Raw genomic sequence first — 18,730 nt, 5'->3', positions numbered from 1 at the left:
GATGAGGAAACGGACAGAGATGAGGGAAGTGAATTGCCCAAGGATTTCCAGGGAGCCAGAGGCAGAGTCAGAACCAACTCTAGGTCCCTGTCATTCAGCACCCAGTAGGTGACACAGAAGCTCCAGAGGCCCAGCCTGGTGGCTCTTTCAGCCTCACCAAGCTGCCGGCCTTGAAAAGTCAGCTTCCTTTCCCCCTTCCTCCTGTATCCCCCCTTTCTCTCCAGGTGGGCATCCAGGTGGTCTCTGAGGACCTGTGTGTTGAAAAGCAGTGGAGCGTGTGCAAGGCCTTGGCCACCTTTGTGGCCCACCAGGGGCTCTCCAAGGTAGATGGCTGTCCCAGCTGCTCTGTCATACCCACCGCTGACCCTCCGTGACCCCACCCAGGTGCCTCCTCCTCCTCCCTTCCCTATCTCTTCCTGTACATTTAAACAGGAGGAACCTTCAGAAAACACTGTGTTCTGAACAGATCCCTCTGTTTTCTGGGCCTTTGGTCAAGAAGGGATCTTGGGAGGAGGGGGCCTTTAGAGAGGACTATGCTCTGATGAGTTACAGTGGAGAAAAGAAAGTGGGCACAGAAGGGAGAGATCCCGGGAGCCTCTCCTTCTCCCTCCCCCACAACCCCCAGCAGCCCAGGCCTACCAGGGGCGCTGTCCCAAGAAGCTTGTGCCCTTGTCTCCTGGGCAACAGGCGAAGCTGAAGCAGGTCATACCTCTAACAGAGGAGGAGAAGACCGAGCACGGGGTGGCCGCTGAGCGCAGGCGCATGCGGCTGGTCTACGCAGACACCATCAAGGACCTCCTGATGCACTGTGTCATGCACGATGGTGAGTGTGGGTATGTGCGTAGGAAGGCAGCTGGTGTCCTTGCACCCTGAGCTCTGCCTTTGAGTGCGAGGAGGCACTCTATGGACCACTGTCCCTGATGGCCTCAGGCTCCTCTGGCCTCCCTAGCCTCATGGTCCCTTCCAGGGAAAGCAGGTGCTGGGGCTACTCACTCACAGCCCAGAAGCAGTGGAGATGGAGTGGGGACCTACAGAAATCCCTCTTACCCACAATGCACTTGGGCCTCTAGAAGAGATGAGGTGTGGGAAGGTAGTATTGGGCTAGGCTTTGAAGACTGTGTAGAGACTTTAAAAAGCATCTTTATGTATATTTTATTTTCCCTCTAAGGAAAATAAAAATAAAAAGTGAGGCTCCCTCCATCCCAGACCTCAGGTCGTCTTCCCGGAGGCAAAGACCTGCTACCTGGTTTGGGATATCTTTTTAGATATTCTTTCTGTAGATGTAAGCAAAATGTGTGCTATTTAGTTGCCTGTTTTTACTCTGAAGGGGACACACAGGACACATTGTTCTATAAGCTTCATCTTGAATTTTTTTTCCCTCGTGATGGCTGATCTCTGTTGGTACAGGATGGTCTATCTGCCTTGGACTGGATGGGGTTTTGGCAGGTGGTGAGGTGAGGAAGGTTTCTACAGAGGATGAAGGCCTTAGGGGATAGGGACAGGTACCCTGGGGCACTTTATCCCTGTCCGTGTTCTTATGTGAGGTCTTCCTTGATATTGGAATCGAGGGAGCCAATTTTCAGACAAACAAAATGTAATTCAGCTGAGCAAAGTGACACCCACCAGTAATCTTAGCCCTCTGGAGGCTGAGGCAGGAGGATCACGAGTTAGAAGCCAGCCTTGATTACATATGAAGTTCAAAGCCACCCTGGGATACATAATGAGATCCTGTCTCAAAGCAAATAAACACTGAGTGTTGGCTGGGCATGGTGGTGCGCACGGGTACCTCTGCCTAGTATGTAGGAGCCCGGAGGCCGTGTCTGCCTCAGCCCCAATGCCTGTGTCCTCCCCTCAGCTTAACCAAAGGCCTTGGCATCTGTGAGCACCTGCTCCAAACTTGGCCTTAGGTCATTTTCAGCTTTCCTGTCCTGCCTTTCCTGTGACATCTCACAGGGCCCCTCATCTGAGTGAGTGTCATCTTTCTGCCGGGCGCTCTGCGGAGGACTTCCTTAGGACCCTGGAGTTGCATGACAATGCCTTGGCTGGGCATGTTGGCATCAGCTTCCTAGACCTCTGAGGCCACGTTTATTAGCACCCCCCCCCCCCCGGTTATCCTAAAGCCACTCCTGTGTAAGGAACAGGGACTGGTCAGGGTAGCGGGCAGCAAGGACTGTCCCAAGAGAGTAGCCACTGACTGGGAGCTGAGCACGCTACAGCCACAACCATCCCTCACTGACACACAGTTCTGGCTGGCTGGGGCTGACACTTGCTCCTTACAGATGGGTGTCTGAGAGCCAGCGGAGGCCTTGGTGCATCCAGCATCATAGCCTATGTAGGGTGGAGCAGAGGTGGGCTCAGGCACGCCTTGTCTCACAGCTGTGCTTCGTCCATGACTGGCTTATGTCCCTCCTCCCATTCATTTTAAATTATTATGTATACAGTGCTCTGCCTGCTTCTACCCCTGCAGGCCAGAAGAGGGCATCAGATCACATTGGAGATGGTTGTGAGCCACCATGTGGTTGCTGGGAATTGAACTCAGGACCTTTGGAAGAACAGACAGTGCTCTTAGTCGCTGAGCCCTCTCTCCAGCCCCATCCTCCCATTCTTTACCCAGGGCTAGTCTAGGCCTTGTGCTCACTCGCTGGTAGTAAATTAACGTTCCAGGGTTGGGGTTGGTGCCCTGCAGCTTCCATGGACAGTTTGTTCTTAGGGCGCTCCTCACCTCCTTGCCTTCCTCCCTGGTTAGAACTGGCCAGCAAGGACTGCAGCAATATAGTGCCAGCCGAGAAAACCCGCGTGGAGAGTGTGGAACTAGTGTTGCCCCCTCATGCCAACCATCAGGGCAATACCTTTGGCGGCCAGATCATGGCCTGGATGGAGAACGTGGCCACCATCGCAGCCAGGTGAGACCTCCTCTATTTGTCTTCTGCCCTCTGTGCCCAGAGGCTGTCTTCTTGGCAGGAGGAACCCTTGCTGGTGTCAGCACTCAAGGCTCCGGAAGTGTGGATGTTCTGCTGGGATAACCCTGGAGTTTTATACCTATAGAGCCAAAGAGGAGCCATTTCTGGGAGCTGGATGAGCTTCCTTCTGCCTACACAGCACCCCATTCCTTGCAGCCACTGGGAGTCTCCACGCCACGCTGACCCTGAGGCCTGCCATGATCTGCCTTTGCCTGTGCAACAGTAGCAATTGCTCCTTCAGGCTCTGTCCCCCTCAACTTTTCCAGGCCCTGATTTTGCTCCTGGTGTGACCCCCCCCATGGTTGAGCACAATACCCAGCCCCACCATAAAGCCACCTTGGACTGGTCCCTCTTCCTAGTGGTGAAAATAAATTCTACTCCCCTGTGCTGGACTGGGGCTGGTCGGACTCTAGAGGCTTGTTATAGCTGAGGGTCCTTCCTTACGTAACACTTTTATGCTTCCACGGCCTTGTCCTTGCTGGTCTCCCAGCCTTCCACAACCCGCCTTCCTCCATCCGCTAGGCCAGTTTTTATTCTCAGAGCCCAGCCCAGGCCACCTCTCCTCTGAGGTTGAGCTGGAGATGGTATATCCATTTGGGAAGCCTGGTCCATGAGTGTGAGGAGACTTGAGGAGACCCCGGGGGGGGGGGGTGGCCCGGATGATCAGGGAAAGCTTCCTGGTTCTGAGGAGCACCTCCTTGGAGCCTCCAGTGACAAGAAGCTTCTGAGGAGGGACTGGGCTTCAAGGTATCAGGAGACATGGACGCTGAGGCGAAAATGCCAAGGGGAGGAGGTGGAAGGGGTTTGCTTTAGATCATAGTCCAGGCTTACTTACTCCTCGGATTCAGCTCCTTTCTAGCCATGCGCAGTGGCTTTAGCACGCTAAGCTAGAAACAGCTTTAGTGCTGTACACTGAGAAAAATCCTGCCGGGGCTGGGCCAGAGCATCACTGCTGTGGTCCAGGATGGGCTAGGGGCTAGGTACTGGAGAAATCTGGTCCAAGCACCTCGACGCAGTATGAGCCTTTTCTTCTGTCTCCCTCCTCAAGCCGGCTCTGTCATGCCCATCCTACACTCAAGGCCATCGAGATGTTCCATTTCCGAGGCCCATCGCAGGTGGGGGACCGTCTGGTGCTCAAGGCCATTGTGAATAACGCCTTCAAGCGTAGGTGAGGGGGTCGGGATGGGTGGGCCTGGGCCATGGAGGGCCGAGGGTGTTTCCTGACGCAGCAGACTTACCAAGCCTTTCCCCAGCCGATGAGGTCTGAATTACTGGGTTGCTCACACGGTCCTAGTGTTCCCTCTTCTGGAATGTTCTGTGACTCCCACTGTTGTCCAATGGTGGGATTGGGGGTCTTCTCTGGGTTTTCTGAGGGTGCCCTGTGCTTGTGTGTCCCTTCTCTCCCCGGCTTGGTTGGAGGACTGGGCTTGGCGGTCGCACAGGCTGTGGGGCCTGTTCTTGCGCACGATTCTCAGATCGTCTCCTTCCCATGTCCTTAAACAGGTTTTCTAAGATCTCGCCTTGGAATGCGTTCTCACGTCTGTTCTCGCCACAGCTGGCGAGGACAGCGAAGGGCTTAACTAAGTTATAAGTTAATAACTTCATTAAGGGCTGTGTATGAGAACTCAGGAGCGGCAGTCTGGAGCTGGGCAGCCTGGGTTCGAGTTTGGCTCTGCTTCTCATGGGCTGTGTGACTTTGAGCAAGTTACTTAATGTCTCTGAGCATGCGTTCTTGCCTACAAAATGCTCACAGCAGCCAGCGAGAATGCTGAGGTGGTGCCTGGGTATCTGCATGTAATGAGCACTTCCCAATTAGACTGCTCACCTCTTCTGTATCTTCTCTTTCAGACACCCTGTGGGTTTGTGGGTTTGTTTGTTTGTTTATTCATTCATTCATTCGTTCGTTCACTTTTTGTGGTACTAATAATGGGACTGGCTTGGCCTGTGTTGGACAAACACTCTACTGCATCCTGGGCCCTTTTTATTAAGTTTTGTTTCATTTATTTTTATTTTATGTACATTGATCTTTTGATTGCATGTATGTCTGTGTTAGGGTGTCAGATCCCCTGGAATAGGAGGTACCGACAGTTGTGAGCTGCCATGTGGGTGCTGGGAATTGAACTCAGGACCTCTGGAAGAGCAGCCAGTGCTCTTAACCACTGAGCCATCTCCTCAGTTCCTTTATTATGTTTTCTATGTGTGTCTGGCGGTGATGGTACATGCCTTTAACTCCAGAAGCAGGCAAGTCTCCAAGTTTGAGGCCAGCCTGGTCTACGGGAGGTGGGATGGGGTGGGGCACGGAGAAGAGTCCAGGACAACCAGGGATACACAGAGAAACCCTGTCTTGGAAAGAAAAATGTGTAAACTAGGCATGGTGGTGCACTCTTTTAATCCCAGCACTTGGGAAGCAGAGGCAGGACCTGTAGGAGAGTGTTTACACACTCTGGGCAGCTGCCTGCCTGTTGTATGCACTTGTGTGTGAGTGTGTGATATGGAAAGGCATGGCTTGAGGAAGCTCTGTGGGACTTGACTCCCTCTTTCACTTGGCCTTAGCATGGAGGTGGGTGTGTGTGTGGAGGCTTACCGCCAGGAGGAGGAGACCCAGCGAAGGCACATCAACAGTGCCTTCATGACCTTTGTGGTTCTGGACAAGGATGCCCAGCCTCAGAAGTTGCCCTGGATTCGTCCTCAGCCTGGGGTAAGTGCCTTGTCCCCAAGTTTCCTCACTCGTCACTCTGTAACAGCCCCATCCCTGGCTCTTCGCTGAGGCACAACCAGGTCTAAGTGTCCTGGTGTCACACGGGGATTCCCCCGTGAAGCTGGGCACCTGCTCTCCCTGACAGAACTGGCACATACCGTGGGAGCTGATGATGTTGGAGGTTCATGGACTTGAACAGCTCATAGGATTGCAGAGACCCCTGACTTGGGCGAAGAGGCTTTCAGTCCTTATCTGTGTAATTGGCGTGCCTACAACTTCTGCCTTCTGAGTTGTGGCTATGGGGAGCCAACTGGCTGCATAGCCTTGGAGCCCTTGAGTGGTGGCGGTCAGCATTATGGGGACAGGGGTGAGGGCACATGGATGACTGGGTTCTGTGTCTGGGAAGACACCCTTCTGGCTGGCTGGGACCAGTTGCTGTCTTTGTGGTTTCTTGTGGGGGTGAAGTTGAAGAGGAGTGGGGAAGAGGTGGGCTCTGAAGCTGGCCTCCTGAGTTCTGACCCTGGCTCTACCCAGTACTCCTATGACCTCGGGGGAACCACTCAACCCTCTGAACCTCAGTTTCCTCCTGTGTAAACTGGGAACCTCAGGTCCTAGGCCCAGGAACATGCGATAGAAAGCCCATATGGTTTCAAGCAGAACCCTTGTGAGGGCCTAGTTCCCAGCAGTGCCCAGGGAATGTGGCCCTGGGTTCTATTCCTTTAATCCTTTCATTCTACATTGGGGAAAACTGAGGCCCACAAAAGGTCAGTGTAACCAACGTCACTAAAGGCTCCATGGGAGACTAAGCTGCAGCTTGGGGGCCCTGGAGCTTTCTCAGTAAGAATCTTTTGACACTTGCTGCCCTAACAAGATCTAAGCTTCTTTATGGGACTGCAGGGTCCTCGGGCCCCAGGGGACAGGATGGCAGAGCTACGGGCCAAATGGTCATCCCCATCTGTGCCACACAACCTGTGCCTGCTTCCTTTCTAGGAGGGCGAACGGCGGTACCGAGAGGCCAGTGCCAGGAGGAAGATCCGCCTGGACAGGTGAGTGGGACTGGGCGGTGCTGGGGACATGCTTCAGGGCTGGGCTTGACGCGCTGGCCCTAGGACATTTAAGCTTCTTCAGGAATCCTCCTGGTCTCAGTGCTGGCTTATCTTCCCCATCTCCCCTATGCTGCCTTTTAAAAGATTATTAATTATTATGTATACAATGCTCTGCCTGCATGTATACCTGCAGGCCAGAAGAGGGCATCAGATCACATCATATATGATTGTGAGCTGCCATGTGGTTGCTGGGAATTGAACTCATGACCTCTGGATGAGCAGTTAGTGCTCTTAACCGATGAGCCATCTCTCCAGCCCCCTCCCCATCTCCCCTTTTAAATTGTATTTTATTTTCAGATAGGATCTTGTATTGTAGCCCAGTAGCCTAGGCTGGGCTGGAACTCTAGTAGTTCAGGCTGGTCTTGAACTCTTGTGAGTCCTCCTGCCTTTGTCTTCTGGGCTAGCCCTTTGCCTCTGTGTACCCTTGCTTCCATGTTGTCACACAGCATTCTGAAGCTCTTCTAGACACAGGGACACTGAGGACAGAGAGGCAGATCTTTTGTTCTCAGGACACACAGTTGAGTGAAATCTGCTGTTGGTTCTGGCTTGATTTGGGTGATCGTAACTCGTTTTTATCCTATTGGCTCTGAGGCCTGTTTGCTGAAGGGGTCAAATCTCAGGACTTGGGAGGATGCAGTAGAGGATTGCCACAGATTCAAGGCTAACCTGGGCTACATAGTGAGACCCGTCTCAACCAAAACAAATCAGCTAAAATAAAAACCCAGGAAGGTCTGGAATGCAGACCCAGTGGCTCAAGATAAGTCTGAGTCTACTGTAAAGCACCTTAAAAACTGTAGAGCACTGTAGATGTATCCATGCTTATACAGTTAATAAAGTCTACATTTACAGGACATTTGCCATCCGCTAAGTGCTGTGGTCCTGGCAAAGCCCCTGAGAGGGAGAGATGACAAGGACTCGAGGCATGGGCACAGGGGAGCCTGAGTTTGTCCCCCTTTCCTTGCCAGTTCCCTGTGAACTAGAGTGCTAGCTGAACTCACGTGTTCTCAGCTGCTCTGGTCTCGGTGTCCGTGTCCCCAGTCTCCCTGCCTGGCAGAGTGCCGGTGCCCCCTGGGCTCAGCACCGGCCTGGCACAAAGTAGTCAGCAATGGTGTCCACTTGCCAAGTGGACTCTGAGAGACCCAGGTTGTCCTCTTTTCTCTCAGGAAGTACCTTGTGTGCTGTAAGCAGTCGGAAATGGCCCTGTCTGTCCCCTGGGACCCTAGCAACCAGGTAAAGCCCTTTGTCTCAAAGCCCATGGCGCCCTTTTCCTTTCCTTTGGCCAGGACAGTTTTGGAGGAACATGCAGAGGTCCAGGGCTACGGGAAACCCTCTGCCCTGCTCCATAGCTGCTGTTCACACACACTTGTGCGTGTCCCTTGCTTTGCAAGAAGGAGTAGAGGCTTTGGTTAGGGCTGCTCCGGGCTGTGTGGAGGGCTTGAGGGAGCCTGAATCCCCTTTCCCAAAGTCTGGTTCTTTCCCCTATCATCACAGCCCCCTCCGAGAGCCCCTGGGGCAGGAGAAGCTAGCATCTGTGTGCTCTTCCCAGGTGTACCTGAGCTATTACAATGTGTCCTCTCTGAAGACGCTTATGGCCAAGGACAACTGGGTGCTATCCATGGAGACCGGTGAAGTAAGTGACCCACTACCACCTTACAAGTGGCCTGGTGGCAAGCATCAAAGGGGGTGTCTTGAACACAATCCAGCAAGGTCATGATGCCACCAAGTTTTAGCAACATGGCTGTCTCCAAGGGCCCTGAGTGAAGTCTCTGGTCCTTTCATGCTGCCTTCTACCTTTTACCTACCTATGAGCCCCCACTGCTTTGCACAGCCCTTTCCTCCTCACTCTGGCTCCTTGAACTGCAGGTCACTGCAGGGGTTGGACAGCGGGCAGTGTGAACTCTGCCTTGCTTGCCTGTCCCTTAGACAGGCACCTCCCTACTTGTCACATTAGGGATTTGGATGAGGCCAAGCTCTGGAGACCTGCTGCCTCAGTTACTACTTTTTCTTCTTCTTTTTTTTTTTTTTTTTTTTAATTATTTATTTTTATGTATGTAAGTGTTTCTCTTGCATGCATGTCTAGTGCCCAGGGAAGGCAGAAGAGGGTGTCAGATCCCCTGGAACTAGAGTTATTGACATCTATAAGCTGCCATGTGGGTTCTGGGAATTGAACCCAGGTCTTCTGAAAGAGATGTCAGTGCTCTTAACCTCTGAACCATCTCTCCAGCCCTGATTACGGCTTATTTATTTATTTATTTATTTGGTTTTTGTGTAATAGCCCCAGCTGTCCTGGAACTCTCTTTGTAGACCAGGCTGGCCTCAAACTCACAGACATCCACCTGCCTCTGACTACTGCTTCTTTCAGAGGCGCTGTCTGTCTGTTTACACTGAACTCTGTCAGAAGTCCATTTTCATGGGGTTGTGATTTAGGTATCAGAGACAGTCAGTCATTTCTTCAGTCAGATAGCAAGTCAGTGGCAGCGCTGGCTCCCAGCAGACATCCTCTGCCAGCAGCATAGTCCGTAGTGCAGGAAGGAGACCACCCTCTGTGCTGTGCAGGTCTGCCTCTACACCCTGGAAGAGGACTTCCTGTCTATTCACTTGGAGATGGTGGTGCAGGTGGATGCCGCCCAGGTCTTTCAGCTGCTCTCTGACCTGCGCAGGAGGCCGGAATGGGACAAGCATTACCGGTGAGGGGCCAGTGCCAGTTGTAAAGTGGGTTGATTGCTTGCTGATGCTAAGCATCCCCCATGATGCTTTGCTCCACTGGCCTTCAGCAGGGGTGGGTCTGGCTATAGGGTATATGTGTCTGTGTTAGGTGGTAGTCAAAGTCATGGGTATATTAAGGAGGGCCTAAGGAAGAGACTGAGCCTGGAACCGGATGTGGAAACCTGAGTTTAAGGCCTGTATCTGTTCTAAATAGTTATGTGACACTGGGAGGTGGAGGCGTGCACCTTTAATCCCAGCACTCAGGAGGCAGGGACTCATGGACCTGAGTTTGAGGCCAGCCTGGTCTAGAGAGTGAGTTCCAGGACAGCCAAGGCTATACAGAGAAACTTTGTCTTGAAAAACAAACAACAACAACAAAATAGTTATGTGACATTGGTCAGGTCATTTCCTTTCTGGACCTCCATTGCCCCTCTCCTTAAAAAACATTATCTATTTTATCAGTATAGATGTTTTGCCTGCATGTTTGTCTGTATACCACACACATGTATCAGGTGCCTATGGATGCCAGAAGAAAGCATTAGCTTCTTTGGGGCTGGAGTTACAGATGGTTCTGAGCTACCATGTGGATGCTGGGAATTGAATCCAGGCCATATAAAAAAATAACCCCTGCTCTTAACCTGTAAGTCATCTCTCCAGCCATCCCAACTCTTAAGATGGGCATTGGGGCAAACAGCTAGTGCTCTTAACCACTGAGCCATCTCCCCAGCCCCTACACTTTTTTTTCTTTTCTGTTTTGGTTTTTTTTTTCGAGACAGAGTTTCTCTGTGTAGCCTTGACTGTCCTGGACTTGCTTTCTAGACCAGGCTGGCCTCGAACTCACAGCGATCCACCTGCCTCTGCCTCTCAAGTGCTAGGATTAAAGGCATGTGCCACCGCCACCACCACCCAGCTATCTTATTTGTTTTTTTATATGCATTGGTGTTTTGCCTGCATGTATGTCAGTGTGAGGGTGTCGGATCCCTTGAAACTGGAGTTACACAGTTGTTAGCTGCCGTTTGGGTGCTGGGAATTGAACCTGGGTCCTTTGGAAGAACAGATAGTGTTCTTAACTAGCTGAGCCATCCTCTCTAGCCCCCAAACCCCTATATTATTTAAAATTGTGTGTGTGTATGTGTGTGTGCATGCGTGTGTGTGTAGGTCCCAGGGATTGAATTCAGCAGGTTTGGTGACAAAGCACCTTACCCACTGAACCAACTTGTAGGGATGGGAAAGTTACTGCTTAAAGTGGTGTTTGCTCAGCATCCTTGAAGTCATCCTTCGTTTTGCCGATGCTGTGGCTCAGCCGGAACCTGCGTTGCAAGTGCTTCTCTAACTGGCTAGATGGACTTGGGAACCCAGCAAGCTGCCCATCACCAGTTGGCTTTCCACGTGCAGCTTGCTTCTTCTTTCCCAGTCTGCCCTCAGCAGAGCGCTCATAGCTGTTCACACCCCGGCTTCCTGCCTGAGCTTCCTTTGCAGCCTTGGCTGTGCTGTGCTGGTAAGATAGCTCAGTAGATAAAACACTTGCACACAAGCATGAAAACTTGAATTTGAACCCCCACAAGCCATGTAAAGCTGGGCATGTTCTTGGTGTCCGCAACCGTGGTGCTCTTTCTGAGAGATAGGATAGAGACCCTCTAGGGCCAGTGAGCCTGGCACACACAGAAGTTGCTGATGTCCACAGTGCACCATTATGTGAATACCTGCACGTGCACACACACACACACACATACACACACACACTCAGAGCAAGGGCTCAAGTGAGTGGCAAGAAGAAAAATCGGAGAGAAACTATTGTTTTAAAACGCTGTGCGTGGGTAGCCTGGACCCACTGGTGATGTAGTCTAGGAAGCTGAGAGGTGGTTGGTGGTGGGTGGTAGTTGGGCAGAGGAGCTGGAAAAGATGGGCTGGTATGGACCAGATCAGACTTCACTGAGGGTGAGTGACCTAAGGAAGGAGACCTCAGCACACTCCCCTGGCCTGGTACAGCCAGCTGCTTTGTTCAGCAGAGGGGAAGAGGGGGAAATGGGAAGGGGTCCCTTGTGTGTCTGTGGGCACCAGTGTCAAATGGGTGAAGGGCCTGGGCTTGTGTTACACCTTTGCCACCATCCGGGCTGAACACCCCAGCCCTGTTTCCTCATGCGCTCTGTGGCCCCTCATGAGCTCGTGCCTATGTGTAGCTTTTGTGTTCCTGTGTCTATGTGTGTTGCTGGGACTAGAGTTATAGGCATCTATAAACTGTCATGTGGGTTCTGGAAACAGAAGCCAGTGCTGTGGTAAAATACCCTGACAAAAGCAACTTACAGGAGAATGGGCTTATTCTGGCTCACAGTTCAAGGTGCAGTCCGTGATGGTGGGAACTGTTCACGCTCCAGCCACAGTAACATGTCAGTGGGGGATCAAGGATGCTGGTGCTCAGCCCATGTTTTCTACTGTATCCCTGCCCAGGGGATGGTGTTGCCCAGTTGAGATGGCTCTTTCTACACCAACCAATACAACCAAGAGACTCTCCCACAGGCCTGCCTAGAGACCCACCTCCCAGATGATTCTAGACTGTCAAGTTGACAATTAACTATCGGTTTGCGTGTGTACATGTGTACCTATGTGTTTGTATGTGTCTCTATAATGCTTATATGTGCATATCTGTGGATCTGCTCTGGTGTACTTTGTGTCTGGTGTGTGTGTGCCCACGTGTGTGTGTGTGTGTGCTCGTGCGTGCATGAATCCTGGAGGGCCTCCACCCTTCCTCTGGCTCTGCTGAGCTGCTCAGAGGTGAGGAGGAACCTATCCCAGGGCTGGTCATAAGGCTGCAACCTCAGAACCCTGGCAGAGCTGTTTGCCCATCAAGAGCTGCTGTAACTACTGGGGTCCTGACTTCAGCCTCTCCACAGGAGTGTGGAGCTCGTGCAGCAAGTAGATGAAGATGATGCCATCTACCACGTCATAAGCCCTGCCCTGAGTGGTAATACCAAGCCCCAAGACTTTGTGATCCTGGCCTCGAGGCGGAAGCCTTGTGACAATGGGTGAGTGCCTGCTTCCTGAGGGGCGCAGTAAGAGTGGGGTGGGGGTTTGTCTTCCTCTCCTGGGAAGAGCTGCTCCACGGAGTCAGAGCTCTGCTGCCCACTGGTGGTTGGACCCAGAACCCACCAGCTGTTTCTAGGCAGCCAGTAGGGGCTCACCATGACAGCAGGGGCATATGCTGCTCCTGAAAGCATGGCTGTCTGTGGCATCTGTAGCTGTGGCTGCCGTACTTGAGGCTACAGCCGGGGCACCTTTCACGTGGCTATTGCTTGGCCTCTGCCCTCTGGGCACTTGTGAGCATAGGTATAGCCAGGATAGACTGCATCTCTTTTTCTGGAGACAAGGACCAGAAGACTGAAAACCCCATGGCACCCAGGTCCTTGGGGACACATGGGGCCTGAACCTGATGCTGTTAACACAGATGGCCCCTGTCTACAGCTGACCCTGAGCAAGGCATCAGGCTCTGAGAGACAGGGCAGGGTCCCTACCTCCACCTGTGGTGGTCTTTGACTCTTTCTCACTCTGACCCTCCTCCAGGGACCCCTATGTCATTGCACTGAGGTCAGTCACACTGCCCACGCACCAGGAGACACCGGAATATCAGCGTGGGGAAACCCCTTGTTCAGGCTTCTGTCTGTGGCGTGAGGGGGACCAGTTGACTAAGGTAAGGCCTGTTGTCGCCTCTTCCCTTCCACCTATAGGTGAAGTGAACTCTATGCTATTGGGCTGGGACCTTTCCAGACCCCGGCTCCCTGTGGCCTCCCAGCTTCCCCAGCCTGAGCATCAGAGACAGAAAAGAAGTCTCTGTTGAGATTTAGTCACTGTGGTGTGTGAGCTGTTGCTGCCGGGACTCGGAAAAAGCTCTGGACACAGACGACAGAAAACCCAGCTCTGATCTAAAATTCTGTTTCATCATTTATTTACTGTGTCTCCCTTCTTGTCTGGGAGAGCTTTATGTGGCTCTGAGGGCCTATAAAGCTCAGCAGCATAGTCAGTGTTAATTGAAAATGTAGGAAGGGGGGTGGGAATGTTGCAGCTCCCATCCCCCCCCCAACCACCTTCCTGCTTGCAGCCCTAGCTTGGCTCTGAGCCTTGCCCAGGTGCTGACACGGCCAGCATTGCTAAGGACCTATGCTAAGGATACAGTCCAAGGCTTATGTCTACCACTTTTCTGTGACTCCAGCGCCTTGATATAAAGTGGATTTAGTTATAGGCTTTGGAGACTCAATCTCTGTCCTCTGGGGATTTCTGGCCAGCAGGGAGGAGCACAGTGGTCATATGGTGTGCTGTGATAGGGCAGTCAGGGTTGAAGTACTCTTGAGTGTCTGGGGAACCTGTCAAAGGAGGCCATGCCTGCCAGTTGGGTTTCTCTAACTGATCTCCAAGACCCGAGGTTGTACCTGTTGCCTCCCTAGAATGCAAGCAAGGCTGACTCCTCCCCATCCTCCAGCCCAGAAGTCTCCGAGCCTCTCCCCATTATACCTCCTTTAAACTTGTCTTCCTGCCCTACAGGTTTCTTACTACAACCAGGCCACCCCTGGCTTTCTCAACTATGTGACCACCAATGTGGCTGGCCTGTCCTCCGAGTTCTATAACACTTTCAAGTCGTGTGAGCGTTTCCTGTTGGAAAACCGGAATGACTTGGCCCCCAGCCTCCAGACCCTCTAGGCACCACCCCACCCTGCCCCAGGTCTTACACAGTGCGTGGAGCAAAGCAGAGGCCTTTTATTCACCCTGACTCCCCAGGGAAGCCTTCCACATTAGATGGTCCAGTCCTACGGGGTGCTCACTCGTGCTCACATCTGCCAGCAAGTCTTCCCGGTACTCCTGGGGTACCCTGTAATAGACTCTGGTCCTGTCCATGGCCCTGGCCACCCACAATCCAGCCCACACATCTGCATAGCCGTTCCCAGCAACGCTGAGGTGCACTGTGACCGTGGCTCGAGGAGAGGCTGCCAATAGCCTGGCCACAGATGTGGCTGTACTCCGGCCCAGCGGCCTAGCCTGCAGCTGGAAGGACACGGGTTGCCGTAGTCCCTCACACAGTTCCAGCATATCTGTGACCATCTGCTCCTGATAGCCACTACCCAGCACCTCTTCAGGCCAGCCTGGTGCCAGAGTCACATGGGGGAACACTTCAGCCACAGCCGTGAGCAGCTCTCTTCCAGTCACATGGCCAGGGACCACAAAACTACCATGCGAGACTGTGGCCCCCACCCACACAGGCCAGGGCAGATGGCCGAGGGTGGAAAGGTGTGCTAGCATGGCCAGGGTTGGTCGGAGAGCTGCGGGTTCTACTATGTTCACATGGATGCCCCAGCGCCTGGAGTGAGCTACCAGCTGCAGCAGACATGACTCCAGTGTCAGAACAGGACCACCTGGGGTGTGCAGGATGGGCACGGGGCTCCCAGCTTCAGATTCCCGGAGGCCAGCATCTAGCAGGATCATGCCTTCTTTGTCTGGAAGAGGCAACAGTGTTTGGAGCCCCTGTCATCACGGGAGACTCATGGCCTTCCAAGTGACTCGGAACTGGGCCACCACCCATTCCTCTCGTCATAGAGTGGCCGAGGCCTCAAGGCTGCTGGTCTAAGACCAGGAGTTCCGGCTCTTGATGTTATTCCTCCCACTTTGTATCTAGTATGCGGCTTACCATGTTGCCATGGTAACAGAGAACCAAGTTACCTACTCAAGCAAATGACAGACCTGTGGGTTAGCCGGGAGCTTTCCGGGCTGCCGGCAGACTCACCGGGGACAGTGATGGCTGCTGTCCTCCCACTGCCATTCACTTCTAGAACCAGCCACTCTACTTCTAGTCCGTCACCCTTGGGCTGCTGGAGAAGAGGGATTAGGCTGCCACCAGTGTAGTAGATTCGCTTCCGGGTGGTGTTCACTGTGGGACCCAAAATTGGCAAGGTGATGGGACCACTCTCCACAAATCCCCTCGTGTACGCATCGGCTTTCCTGCATCCTAAGCCTTGTAGCTGTCAGGTCCCACTTGGGCATATTCAAAGTCCTTGTCTCATGGTTGACAATCAACAAACAGTTTCCTGGGCCCGCAACCAAAGGGAGCTGGAGCTGGTGGATCCCATAGCTCGTCTCCTCCCCTTCTGGGTCATGGCTCCCTCGACAGGAGTGGAATCGGATGTGACCTCTCAGGATGGCTTAAGTGTAGGCGCTCCTAGACCCGGTCAAGGGCACAAGCAGTTTTCCATAGTGGCATCTGGCTCATGAGGGCTGTGCCCTGAGACACGAGTGCCATCAAAGATGAGCAGTGCTGTGGAAGCAGGGGTGGTGTGTGTGTGTGTGTGTGTGTGTGAGAGAGAGAGAGAGAGAGAGAGAGAGAGAGAGAGAGAGAGAGAGAGAGAGAGAGAGAGAGAGAGAATCGGCTAGGTTTTGATCAAACTGCACTTCTACAGATTCCTTCTAGTTTTGGACTTCCATTTCCTTCTCTACCAACCAGGCTCCTGCTCTGTGGATAGGCAAAGCTTGGATAGCATAATATCCCAGGTGCAGAAGACAGAATGGTTTCTGTCTCCTGCTCCACCCAGAAAATTCCCCTTCTAGACCTCCCTTTCTCTGCTCCCGCGCCCAACCCAAGGCCGCCCTGAGCAGAACGCAGCCCACACCTTCCCTTCCCAGGCCCTCTTCTTACAGGCCAGCTGCTTGAACTGCGACAAGACAGGCTCAAAGAGGTCATAGTAGATTTGGTGAGTGGCACTGTTGTCCCGGATGAAGAGGAGATCTTCTACTGACACAGGGTCTGAGGCGCCCTGCCATAGTGTCAGACTATACCTGGGACCAGAGAGCTGACTCAGTGCCTAGCTGGGCCCATAAAGACTCTCGGCTCTACTCCTAGGCTCAGAACTGAACGGCAGCTGAGCCTAGGAGTAGAACATCTGTCCTTTAGCTTCCCATCATCCTCTGCTCTTGAGCACTAGGGGATGATGGGACATAGGAATTCAGAGGGCAGGAGCATGCACACCTCTACTTTTGAGTTACCACCCAATGGAAGCAGTGACCAGCCTGTCAGCACAGGAGTACAAGGCAGAGGCAGAGCCCCGTGGGAAGTAGTTAGGCCAGTGGGGCTGGGACAAGATGATCATTAGGACCCCTCCATGTTCATCTTGGGTCAGAGCCCAGGATAGGTTTGGAACTCGTAGGGAGGGGCCTCACCTCTCAGATTGGCTCAGAAGCCAGCTGAAGTGGGGCCAGGCAGCCCGCGCCATGAAAGCCCGCACCGGGAAGGTGATCCTCTGTGGTAGTGCTCCCACCAGCTTCTGCATCGCTTCCACCATGGCTTGGGTGTAGGTGCTGTTCGGCAGCTGAGGCACATAAAGAGTGGTAAAGCCCGGAGAAATGGTGACTTCTGGATACTTCTCCTGGACAAGCGCCAGGAACCTGCAGAGAAGAGAGAGATCCATCCTTCAAGCCCACCCTGGTCCCTTCTTGTGGTCTCTTGCCACAGGCATAGGGAACAGCCAGACCGGTTAAATCTGTGCTTAGAGGTCGGCAACAGAGCCCCAAAGAACAACAGTGGTTTGCACATGCACCCACTGATACCACCACCCTGTGTGGTCAGGAAGGCCTGGCCTCAGGTCCCCATGTGGACCTAAGTGAGTGACCTGCCTGCTGCCAGCTGGTTTCCGAGTCTCCAAAGTTTCAGATTACTAAGGTTTTGTTTTTGTTTTTTTGTTTTCATATGAGCAGAACACAGAAGGGAGGCACATCTATAGTCTCAGCACTTGGGAGGTGGGAGGCAGGAGGAGGAGGATCAGGACTTCCTTCATCCCCAGCCACATAGCAAGTGCAGGGCTAGCCTAGGCTACATGACACTGTCTTAAAGGAATAAACCAAGAGCGATTATTTGAATTTTGTTCTGATGCAAATTTTAATGGGAAAGTGTGTCACCTGCTGCCCAGCCCCCACATACATAAATCGGTACCCAGAGGAGAGAAGCCTCATTTGTCTTAGGCCCTAGCCTACATTTTTAAAAAGTTGTTTTCTTCATATATATCTCATTTTGAGAATCATAGTAAATATTGGCTGGGCAGGTGCCTGTAGGGCGCAAAGCTTTGGGAGGGACAGTCCTGTGGGAACTTTCGCTCTGCCGTTTTGTAGACTTAGGCCATTTAACCTTTCACAGTTTCTATACTTACAAGATGAGTGTGACCTAGTTGGTACCTCATTCTCTGAAAAGTTAGCTGTATCCTGTGAGTAAAACGCTTGAGACCGTGCCTGGGGCACACAATAAACACTCAACAGCACGTTTCTGTCCTTGCGAATGGTCACATCTGCAAAATGAGGAGGAAAGCCGGGCATGGTGGTTCACGCCTTTAACCCCAGCACTCGGGACACAGAGGCAGGCGGATTGATGTGAGTTCGAGGCCAGCCTGGTCTACAAAGCAAGTCCAGGACAGCCAAGGCTACACAGAGAAACTCTGTCTCAGAAAAAAAAGGGGGTGGGGTGAGGTAGATACTTGTAGCCTGCCAGGGGCTGGGCTTTCTGGAGAGTTATCTCTCTATAACTTTCTAGTGGGCCAAGTACTGTGCATGCTACTGGGGACACAGAGGATGGCACAGCGGTGACAAACATGTGAGTCAGCATTAACAGTCCAACTGAATCAGGCCTGAGGTGACCAGGGGACGTTCTTCAGGGACCTGGGATGCTAGGGATACTTCTGGAGGTGGCAAGAGCTGGAGGAAAGACTCACTGAGAAAGGAGGAAAACTGAGCATGCTGGTGCACTCCAGGTACAGCAGAGACAGAGACAGGAGCATTGGGAGTTCAAAGCCAGCCTGAGCTACACGCAGAGTTCAAGGCTGTTCAGGGCTATGTGAGAACTTGTCTTATCCTTTCCCCCACAAAAAAGGTAAACAAAACAAAACCCACCACCACCACCACCAAAGACCCCAAGGTATAGCGGCCCATAACTGTAAGCGAGGTACCAGGAGGCAAAGGCAAAAGGATTCCCACAAGCATGAGGCCAGCCTGATCCAATAATGGGTTCCAGGCCAGCAAGAACTACATAGACTGTGTCTTAAAAACACATAAAGGATGCTTAAGAACATTGGCTGCTCTTCCAGAGGACCCGGGTTCAATTCCCAGTACCCCCAGCTCACATCTGTGGCAGCTCACAGCTCTTTGTAACTCTTTTTTCAAGGATCCAACACCCTTGCACAGATACATAACAGGCAAAACCCACCAATGCACACAATCGTTAAACACAAACTCATAAAGGG

At 52.6% G+C, this 18,730-nt stretch overlaps 2 protein-coding genes across 2 annotated transcripts in view; one reads left to right on the top strand and one right to left on the bottom strand.

The window, feature by feature from the left end:
• The window catches only part of Acot11 (acyl-CoA thioesterase 11), a 48,718-nt gene extending 34,487 nt beyond the window's left edge, over positions 1-14,231 (top strand). Inside the window, exons 5-16 of the mRNA XM_051171156.1 lie at positions 225-323; positions 688-823; positions 2,747-2,903; positions 4,009-4,128; positions 5,514-5,658; positions 6,649-6,704; positions 7,928-7,994; positions 8,311-8,394; positions 9,321-9,451; positions 12,362-12,493; positions 13,029-13,155; positions 14,004-14,231. Of these exons, the coding sequence (XP_051027113.1) occupies positions 225-323; positions 688-823; positions 2,747-2,903; positions 4,009-4,128; positions 5,514-5,658; positions 6,649-6,704; positions 7,928-7,994; positions 8,311-8,394; positions 9,321-9,451; positions 12,362-12,493; positions 13,029-13,155; positions 14,004-14,159 (1,410 nt within the window). The 3' untranslated portion in view covers positions 14,160-14,231. The remainder of the gene's footprint in view (positions 1-224; positions 324-687; positions 824-2,746; positions 2,904-4,008; positions 4,129-5,513; positions 5,659-6,648; positions 6,705-7,927; positions 7,995-8,310; positions 8,395-9,320; positions 9,452-12,361; positions 12,494-13,028; positions 13,156-14,003) is intronic.
• Fam151a (family with sequence similarity 151 member A) overlaps positions 14,221-18,730 on the bottom strand; it is a 12,862-nt gene continuing 8,352 nt past the window's right edge. The window contains 5 exon segments of the mRNA XM_051172020.1: positions 14,221-14,276; positions 14,279-14,950; positions 15,238-15,381; positions 16,144-16,283; positions 16,665-16,889. Of these exon segments, the coding sequence (XP_051027977.1) occupies positions 14,221-14,276; positions 14,279-14,950; positions 15,238-15,381; positions 16,144-16,283; positions 16,665-16,889 (1,237 nt within the window).

Source organism: Acomys russatus, chromosome 29 (genome assembly GCF_903995435.1).
Source record: "Acomys russatus chromosome 29, mAcoRus1.1, whole genome shotgun sequence".
NCBI classification, from domain to species: domain Eukaryota; kingdom Metazoa; phylum Chordata; class Mammalia; order Rodentia; family Muridae; genus Acomys; species Acomys russatus.
This window is presented reverse-complemented; position numbering and strand designations above follow the sequence as displayed.